This window comes from Lathyrus oleraceus, chromosome 1, assembly GCF_024323335.1.
Source record: "Lathyrus oleraceus cultivar Zhongwan6 chromosome 1, CAAS_Psat_ZW6_1.0, whole genome shotgun sequence".
Taxonomy (NCBI): domain Eukaryota; kingdom Viridiplantae; phylum Streptophyta; class Magnoliopsida; order Fabales; family Fabaceae; genus Lathyrus; species Lathyrus oleraceus.
In genome coordinates, this window is record NC_066579.1 from 446,591,302 (window position 1) to 446,602,434 (window position 11,133).

The 11,133-nt window shown below is 32.0% G+C and overlaps 1 protein-coding gene across 1 annotated transcript; it reads left to right on the forward strand.

Moving 5' to 3' along the window:
* Positions 1–7,499: 7,499 nt before the first annotated feature.
* Positions 7,500–9,344, forward strand: LOC127082451 (CBS domain-containing protein CBSX5). The gene is made up of 2 exons (XM_051022694.1): positions 7,500–8,034; positions 8,262–9,344. Exons 1-2 carry the CDS (start codon positions 7,658–7,660, stop codon positions 9,082–9,084), a joined length of 1,200 nt encoding a protein of 399 aa, XP_050878651.1. The 5' UTR covers positions 7,500–7,657; the 3' UTR covers positions 9,085–9,344.
* Positions 9,345–11,133: the final 1,789 nt, after the last annotated feature.

The window sequence follows — 11,133 nt, forward strand, 5'->3', positions numbered from 1 at the left end:
CACTCAAAAATTCCAATTATTTCACAAGTTGGACAATTTTGCCCCTGGTCCATTTTAACTGTCCAGTTGAAATTTGACTTTTTGCATTGGCCACTTTTGAAGAAATCCAATTATGCACCATGAAAGTACATGTCAAATGGAGTTTGTGCATATGAAGAACTTCCAATTTGGACAAACCATGTGGAAGTTATGGCCTCCTGATTATGGGTCATTTCTGAAATTCACTGAGCCATAATTTTCCAACCATACATGGGATTTTCAAGTTCTTGGACTTTTTGGAAAGGTGAGAACAAGATCTACAACTTTCATGTTGAACAAATTTTCATTTGAAGCTTCCTTGGACACGTGGTCTTGAGGTCCAAAACTTTCCATTTTTGGAAACTTCCATTACAAGTCACTTTCTATTTTTGGCAGTTTTTGTCCTGACTTGATTTTCTTCATTCTTAAGCTTTGAAAAGTCAAATAACACTTGTTCCAACATGAATGAAGTGTATCCAACTCATTTCCACCTCCCAATCCATCAGATCATGTACAGTTGACCACAGTTGACTTTTCAACTGACAGATGAATTTGGCAATGCATAGATCAATCTGAGCTCCAATCTTCAACTGAAATGGCTCAAGGGTGAAACCCTAGCCTCAATAAGCTCAAAATAACCATATTATGAACCCCATAACCATCATAGACCCCATCTCCTGATCATGCCCTGATTGGCCCAATGCAACTGATTAGGGTTGACCAGTGGTCAAAACCCTAATCTCAAGGAATCAGCTTCAATACTTGATGATGACAAGCCATGATGATGATGATGTATCACTTCAATCAAGATGAAGACCAATATCCTTTGAGAACCATGAAACTCTAATTCATAACCCAATCCTCAGATGGCCAATGATCAGTCAATAAAACCCCTGCTTGCACTTTGACTTCCTCATCTTCTGATCAAGACTTGGGAGGATAGCTTGCACAATGTAACCACATGATATGCAATATGCAATGCCTAATGACCTAAAAATGATATGTAATATGTTAATGCTAGTCCCAAAAGAGGAGGGCAAATTTTGAGGTGTTACACTCTTATGACCAGCCTGACCACATTTGAAGCAAACTATACCAGCAGGAGCACCTCCCCTACTAGTCCTCTGAGCCGGAGCAGCTCCTTGTTTCCCTTTTCCCACTGGGGCATCATACGGCTTGCCACGATTTTGATGTTGCTTGCCCCTGCGGTCACTGACAATCTTGTAATGAGCATTATTGTCTTCTTCAAATATCCTGCAGCTATCAACCAATTCAGTAAAAATGCGTATCTTCTGATACCCAACAGCCTTCTTAATTTCAGAGCGCGGTCCATTTTCAAACTTGATGCACTTTGAAAATTCAGCACCAGCACCAGTGTAATGAGGATAAAATTTGGACAGCTCCACAAATTTCGCAGCATAATCAGTGACAGACATGTTTCCTTGCTTCAGCTCAAGGAACTCAATTTCCTTCTTACCACGGACATCTTCCGGATAATACTTTCTCATGAATTCCCTGCGGAATACATCCCAAGTAATGACTTCACCTGCCACGGTCAACCTCTCGTGAGTCTCTAGCCACCAGTCATCAGCTTCGACTGCTAGCATGTGAGTACCATACCGAACCTTCTGAGCTGGAGTGCAATCCATAACACGGAAGATTCTCTCAATCTCTTTCAACCATCCCAAGGCTGCATCTGGATCATGCTTCCCTTTAAACACCGGCGGATTCTCTCTCTGAAAAGTCGCCAAGCTACGTGATCCAGCATCACCACCAGCATTTGGCAAGTTCTGCACAGCTTGTGCCATCGCTTGCATTGCGGCAGCCATTGCAGCGTCATTCCTTCCAGCCATTTCAACTTATCAATACAACACAACTTAAAAGTTAGATTAGTAACAATACACAATTGTTAGACAGTAACGACACGACAACTGGCCGGACAGACCGACCTGCTCTGATACCACTAATGTAACACCCTTCTAAAATACCCCGAGTATATAATTAAAATAACACATATCAATCAGAGTAAATATGCAATCAAGGGTGTCACACAACATTTCACACCATAATAACTGTCATGCTCTTTCATTAACTCAAAACATAAAACATTTGCACAATACGCAGCGGATAGAGATCAAATCGATCATTCAAAACATGCAACATACTACATGTAAACTGGTTCAACAATCATCAACAACAATATTAAAAATGTTCCCTCCCGATGTTGCATCTATCAGAGCATGACCCACTTAGGAGACTACACTAGACTCCAAGCATTAGCTTCCACTCAACTCATTTGTTCGTTACCTGAAAAATAGTTGTAAGGGTGAGTTCCTCAATCGATATAATAAGCATTATAAATCATCATGTAATGCTAAGTAAATTCACACATTTCATCACCCTAATCGTAACATACATCCAGTAACGACACATCAACTCAAACATCATACTTAATATCAACACAATTCCACTCCTCAATTAAATTAAATATCCATACAACAAGCCAACAAAATGCAACTCTAATGAGACTCGACTCGTCATGCATGTGGTACCATTCGGAGTAAAACTCCCAACTTAGAATCATTGCCATTTTATTGGGCATCAAGGCATAAGCCTTCAACTTTCAACTTAAAATTTGCCAATCCAGGCCAACGTGGTGTGAGCAAAGCTCCGACTTAATGCATATGAATGTACATGGCATACACGACTTTAAACTGTCGACAACATAATAATAATAGCAATACAACAATGTTTTCAACAACATCAGCTTATAATCAACTTTGGCTCACCAAGCCTACAACTCAGTATTTTCAACAACTTTCCGTACACGGAACAACTCAGCAACATACTTGTATCAACACTTCATAACATAAATCCAACAAAATTACTCATCACAATTAACTATAATAGGCCAATCACCAATTAGGTTCACAACATTAAAATTATCAATTTTTTCAAATTTCCAACAGTGTTAACCGGTTAACGCCCTGGGTTAACCGGTTAACGCAGGACAAAACACACTTTCTGGCAAAACGCAACAGTGTTAACCGGTTAACGCCCTGGGTTAACCGGTTAACGCAGGCAAAACAGCACATTTCCACAAAATATAACAGTGTTAACCGGTTAACGCCCTGGGTTAACCGGTTAACGCAGACAAAACAGCAGTTCCTGCGCTAACACAAGGCAGAATGCAGAGTTCTCCGCATTTTCCGCCGTTGGAGGACTTCCGGACCTCCGATTCAATTTCCGTAAAAAGCTATACGTTCGGGGGAACACGACTCACACAATTACGGACTCAATTACAGCTTTAATACAACTTATTCATCACACTATTTCAGCATTCAACATCTCAATTAGGGTCACTTCAACGGTTTATCACTACCCATGACATGTTAATCTATAATACCCATTAAACGACGATAAATCCCCCTTACCTGAGATAATCCGGCAATCTCTAAGCTTCAAGCTTTTCCGTTCTCCAACCTTTGCTCTCTAGCTCTTCCTCTTTGCCCTTTCTCCACTTTCCACTTTTCAGCCGCTTTCTGTTTCACGTGAAAACTCTTTACCAAAAATGAAAACCCTTTTCTCTTATTCCAACTTATATATTTTCCACTAATTATTATTCCAAATAATAATAATAATAATAATCCAATAATTCAATTTATTTAATTAAATTAATAAATATATTATTAACTCAATTTAAATAATTCTCTTATTTTATTCGGGGTGTTACAGAAAGCGCCCTCTAAACACTTTACATTGACAACTTTAGAGGGCGCTTTTTCCTGAAAGCGCCCTCTAAACACTTTACATTGACAACTTTAGAGGGCACTTTTTCCTGAAAGCGCCCTCTAAACACTTTACATTGACAACTTTAGAGGGCGCTTTTTCCAGAAAGCGCCCTCTAAGGTGTCCCTTTATGGACCACTCCAGAGGGCGCTTTTTTCTGAAAGCGCACTATAATGTGGCCACTTTAGACAGCGCTTTCTCCAGGAAAACAAAGCGCTGTCTTTACCTATGCCAGCGCCACTTTAGAGGGCGCTTAAAAGCGCTGCTATAGGCCAAAATAAGCGCCCTCTTTTCCCTTATTTGGCGTAGTGGGATGAAACAATTTGAAGGGAATGAGAGAGAATAAGTGACACATGTAATAAGATGGTTGAGTAACTTGTGTGATTAAATTGGATATTATAAAATGACTTAAATATCCCTTTTTAGGTGTAATTATTGTTAACAAAAAGACAATTAAGATAGTTTGATATCATGTTATTTTAGTAGTTATATAATTGACTTCTATTTAAGAATTTTCCTTCATCCATTGACTATTCAAAGTGGCTCTTTATAATAATCTCATTAAACCATTATCTAATAAATCTCTCATCCACACTCATAATAACACCTTTTTTTTTTTTAAATGACTTCTCTTTCTGATTTTGAATATTAATCTTTTGTATAAGAGTTTTTATTTTTGAGATTTTTCTTTTTAATTTTGATTTAGTTGCATATCTTCTTCTCTATTATTTTATATATAATAATAATTACTCCTCTTTATTGTTTTTATTTATCTTACTTTCTATTTATTGTAATTATATATCATTTTTGTTTCTTCTAATTTTGTTGATGGTTAATTTTAATTTTTTATAGGTATAACTACTCAAAGTCACTCTTTATAATAATTTCATTAAACCATTTTCTCATAAAACTTTCATCCATATTCATAACAACATCTATTCTTTTACAAATGATTTCTCTTTTTTTTTAATTTTTATTTCTCTTTGTATAAGAGCTTTTATTTTAAGTTTTTTTTGAATTGTGGTTTAGTTGCATATCTTCTTTTCTATTATTTTATATATAATAATAATTACTACTCTTTATTATTTTTATTAATCTTACTTTCTTTTAATTATGTAATTATATATCATTTTTGTTTCTTCTAATTTAATTTTGTTGATGTTGGTTAATTTTGATTTTTTTTATAGATACAAGATTTAGAAGTTTACAACATGGATGTAGATGATTTATATTCTTTATTGCTTTATTATTCTTAAATTTTTCTCATTACTAATGTTATACCATCTTATTTCTAACTTTTTTATGTTTGTTAAAAAAATTGTAGGTACAAACTTCCAAGCATCCCAAAATGTATGTAGAAAATTTATATTCTTTGTTATTTTTAATTTTTTTATTATTCAATATTATAATTTATAATTTTTTCTAATATTATTTATTTATTAATAATTTTATAAGTAATTATAATTAATTAAATAACAATTATTAACTTTAAAAATGCAAACCCTCATTTTCAATTACTCAATTAAATAAAGAAAACTCATATAGTGGTTTAAAATGATTTTCATATCTTTCTTCTTTCCACTTACCACTTTTGTGTAGGGGAAATTTTTTATTACGAAGCATTGAACATTTTGAGACTTCTTCTTTTAGAGCAACATTTATGAGACACACACCACATGTTCGCCACAAATCTTAAGGCGATATGTGAGTAAGTTCTCTCATTTATAAATGTTCAAGTCTCCATATTTCTAACAAATGTGAGACTATTATCAATACTACTCACACTTGCTACATTCTCAACACTTTCCCTCAAGTGTGAGTCAGCAATGCTCTCCCTTAAGTGGAATCTCTTCTTACTTTCACAAACTCTTATACTGCACATAACATTTCTTACTCACCACCCTTGTGGCGTCGTTGACACTCTTCAGCAGAACGTTTCTTACTTACCACCCTTGTGGCATCGTTGACACTCTTCAGCACAACGTTTCTTACTCGTCACCCTTGTGGGTTGTGGCGCCGTTAACTTTCGATACAAGTAAGTCAGTCTCTTCCTTGAACCAAAGACTTTGATACCATGTGTTTGAAGAGTTTTTCACTAAGAAGCATTAAATATTGTGAGATTTCTTCTTGTAGAGCACCACCTTTATGAGAGACACACCACATATTCATCTAAAACCTTAAGGTTATGTTTGGATATCATAACATCAATGGAGTGGAATATTGTGGAGCGGAATGGGACAGAGAGGAACGAATGTCTCATTCAATTGTTTGAAAATTTTAGAACGGATAAGACAAGTTGTTCATTTCGTCCAAATTTTAGGGAAAGAAATAAGTTAGTAAGTGATGAAATGGAATGAAATATATACCACTCAATTCCGCTTCGCTCTAAATAATAGAATATCATTCTATTCCATCTCATTTCACTATGTTCCATCAGATTCCATCAATTCAAACATAGCCTAAAGTGATAGGTGGATGAGTTTTCTCACTTATAAATACTTAAGTCTCCACATTTCCAACTAATATGAGACAATTATCCACACTACTCTCAATTGTTTATTTTTCTTTTTTTAAAACTTTCTTCTATCGACTTTTAGGATTATAGTGTTTTTCTATTTTTTTGTTTTTTTATATTTTTAAGATACAAAATATAGTGTATTATATTTTTGCATATATCAAACATGTCATCTATATATTCTTCTCTCCACCTATCACTTTTACCATTAACTCAATTTTATAATGTATTCACTATTTTTTTTGACATTTAGAACAATATCTCATTCGTCAATTGTGACACATCCGTAACTCTTTATTATATAATTGTATTACAAAATTTATTGTTGAATTGAAGATTATTATCATATAAATCATATATAAAATTTAAAATTAATAAATAATTATTTAATATGTTAAAGAGATTAATCAAAATTAATAGTTTTGATGAAGTTTTGTGAGATGTTAATTTTTATGCATTTCATCATTATGTCAAATAATTTTCAATTGATGTTCATTTTTACAAACATGATCTATATAATAATAATTTTCAAGTTAACAATTATTTTATTATACGAATATACAATAAAGAGTTATTGGAAGTGTCATAATATTAAGTTTGATTAGAGGTGTTCAAAACTGAACCGATCCAATAAAAAACCGCTAACTGAACAAAACAATACCAAAAGGCACAAAAATCATATTTGATTCGGATGTGTTTGAGTCATCTTCGAACAAAACAGCGTTGTTCCGTTCAATTAGCAATTTGTATTTTACAAAACGAATCAAACTACATTATAGTACAAAATCTTAATCAACTTTATAAATATTTAGAAAAATCAACAAATTTTATATGAATATTTAATCATATTTTTTGTAGGATATTTATTTTAATTTACATATAACATAATAATTTTTTTATAAATATTATTATTTTAAATTAAAATAAAATTCTCTATACTTATTTTTGTTTTCATTTTAAATTTATTGATGTTGATAAGATAAGATAAAAAAAATTAATTTATGTTAATTTTATATAATTAATTTATATATAATTAAAATAAATGAATTATATAATATGTAAAAAATATTTTTGTAAATATGCTTCAAATATATTTATTATTAATTATTAAATAAATTTTTAAAAAAATATTATTTTTATAATTAAAAGAAAAACTCTTACTTAACTTGTCTTTCTTACAAATTGCCAAAATCCGAAGGCATTCACCTCACTTTCCGCCACGAAAATCGGTTTCTCTCACAAAATCAAAACCGTCTTCTATAACTTTGTATTCTCTCCCATTCCGTTGTCATTGGGTTTTGGCTTGGCTACGGTGGGTGGTTGTCGTTTCTGTGTATGGCCGTGAGATTATCTGTATCCGGGCATGAAGTATCCGATCTATGTCTTGGCAAACCTTCACTCCGGTCCATTTCTATCACCGACACCATAGCCGACGCTATTAACGCCATCAAAAAGTTCGGTCATTCTTATTTAAGCGTTTGGAATTGTCACCATTCTCTCACCGATAAAAAACCCAAAACCCTAATTGCTAATCAAAGGGAAGCTGATTTTCGTTGTGAATGTATTGGAAGGGTTTGTATGGTTGATGTTATTTGTTTTCTCTGTAAACCGGATAATCTATCTTCCCCTTACGCAGCTCTTCAGTCTCCTGTTTCAGTTCTCTTTGACGGAGATAGTTCTTCACTCGTTCGCCATATTCAACCCAATGCCAGGTTTCGCTATTACTAGTACTTCCTACAATGTATGATTCAATAGGTATTTTGTATGATTCAATAGGTATTCACCAATTTTCATGTTTTGGAGGATCAAATTCAAGGTTTTTAATTATTATTTCTATGCAATTTGTCCAATCATGCCAGCTCGCATATCACCCCTTTTACCAATGGAATGTAGTATTATTTATTGAATTAATAATGTTATTTTGCTATGTTGCATGCAGATTATTGGAGGCAATAGATGCAATGTACGAAGGGGTGCAGAATGTGGTGATTCCAATATTGGATGAAAAGAGATGGAAGAAAAAAGAGAATGAAACTTTGGACTTCAATATTTTGCACAATGACGATCGTGCTTACTGTTGGCTTACTCAAGAGGATGTAATGCGCCACCTTCTTAACTCAATTAGGGTATTTTCCCCTTCACCCGCAACCGATAGCATCATTACGCTCGGTATTATAGACACACAAAATCTGTTTGTTCTTTACTATGATGACCCAGCATCCTCTGCTTTGGAGCTTCTCAAGTCTGCCATTGTACACCAATCGTCGGTTGCTGTTGTTGATCCGCAGGGTAAGCTCATTGGAGAGATCTCACCTTTTTTGTTGAACTCTTGCGATGAAGCTGTTGCCCCTGCACTGGCAACTCTATCCGCTGGTGATGTACTGTTTTACATCGACTGCGGTGGTCCCCCGAACGATTTAGTTCAGCTGGTAAAAGAGAGGCTGTATGAGCAGAATCATGGCGCGGCCGTGGAGTTACTTGGGGAGGAAACAAGACTTCCTTCATGGTCATCGTTTTCCTCGACATCATCGGAGGAAGATGTTTGCTCGTCAGGGAAGAATTGGAAACTCGGAGGATATTCTTCGAGGGTTGTGAGAAGGTCAGAGGCTATTTTTTGTTACCCTTGGAGCTCTTTGGTTGCTGTTATGATTCAAGCACTAGCACACCGTGTGAGCTATGTGTGGGTTGTGCAGGAAGATGGAACTTTGACAGGGATTGTTACATTTCAAGGCATGTTGAAAATTTTTAGAGAACACTTGTAAACCTAACACACATATGGGTGAAAAATTTCACACTCACAATGTCATCATGATCAACTAAAAAACAATTTCTGGTTGGCCATCTTTTCTTCCTTTTTATGTTCGATTACGTGCGGCATTAGTTGTGAACAATGTCATTGTCTAGGATGTGTCTTTTTATCATTCTAGGGAGAGGGATAATGTTGATGGTTTATTTATTGTTATTAATTAGAATGTGAACAAATTTGAAGATTGCTTATTATAAATACGACCCAATTAGAAAATATTTTGTTATATAATTTAGTAGCTGGACTCATGCATCTATATTACGAAGAAATTGGGAATTTTGTGTTCTAACGTCTCTGTAGACTTGTAGGTAGGTACCAACTGAATTATACTTACCGAATATGACACAAATGAATTATACTTGCAGAATGCGGTTAATTACTTGCAGAATACGACACAGATAATTACTTGTACTGAAACTATGTAAAATATAAAATTTTAGATTACAAGGGAAATTTCATTGCTAAGGGAGTTTACTATAACATAATATAAGTAGTTATATATAGGGATTAGAGGTGTTAATGGTTACCGAAACAAAACACAGTTTATAGTTTAGTTAAAATGAGTTATATATAAAAATAGTTAAGTCTTAATCAAAATTTTGATCCCATCCCAAAATAAAGGATAAATATGTTATTATATATATATATATATATATATATATATATATATTTATTATCACCCACCTTACTAAATAGCATTTTTTAAATTATTAAAACATTATCTTATATATTATTTTATTTTATTAATTATTAAAAAATATATAACTTTTTTCACTAACTTTTTATATTCATTTAATTTTTAATTATATAGTAAATACTAATTTTCTCCTATTAACTTTTGAAAGATAACTAAATTTCTTCTACTAACCGTTATATTTATTTAATGAGTTTAATTGAAATACACTGACAGTGTAAAAAGATTTTACACCATCAGTTAATCATAGACGTCGAATATTAAAAGAAGTTTGACTTTTATTTTAAAAATCTATAAAGTAATACAAACGGATGATGGTGATGAATCGACGGTGTAAAACTTTTTACACTGACAGTGTATAGTAATTAATCTCTTATTTAATTATTATTTTTCTGAATTTAATTGATATACACTGATAGTGTAAAGGTTTTTTACACTATCAGTTAATCACAGCCACTGATTTATTTAAAATATTTAATTTTTATTTTAAACATTTAAAAAATAATACAAATAGATAATTGTGATGCATTGAGAGTGTAAAACTTTTTAGACGTGCATAACAATTAATCTCTATTTTTATTTATTAAATAAAATTAATTTAGTAGAAAATAACTTTTACATTCTCTAAAATTTTCAATTGCTAACTTATAATCCTACGACTCGCTTTCTAAAATTTATATATTTTTAAGTAAAAACTGTAAGAACTTTATTTTTTGTATTTAGAAATTAATATATATATATATATATATATATATATATATATATATATATATATATATATATATATATATATATATATATATATATATATATATATATATATATATATATATATATATATATATATATATATATATATATATATTATTTAAAACTTTTGTGTTTTAAAAAAGGTTGTATTTTTTGGAAAACATATGTTTTTAAAATTAATTTTCAAAAAAAATAATAAATCTTTTTTATATATTTTTTTTGTTATGAAAAGTATATGTGAATAATTTTTTTGAAAACAGTTAACTAAATAATTTTAATTGATTTTTAACTAAGTGAATTGTTTACGCGGTCACATTTTTTTTTTAGTTTAGGGCAATTCAATTTAGGAATATAATTTAATTAATTATATTTTTGCACATTTTTAATAGAGATCTTAACTTACTTTCACCCATAGATAACATAATGGAACTCATAGAATTATGTGTTTGCAAATTTAATTAACAAGTGATAAAAATTCAAGTAAGATATGTTTATCCTTGATAATATTATTGTTTTGATGATGACAATACTCGAAGATGTAACATCCTTTAAGTTATTTTG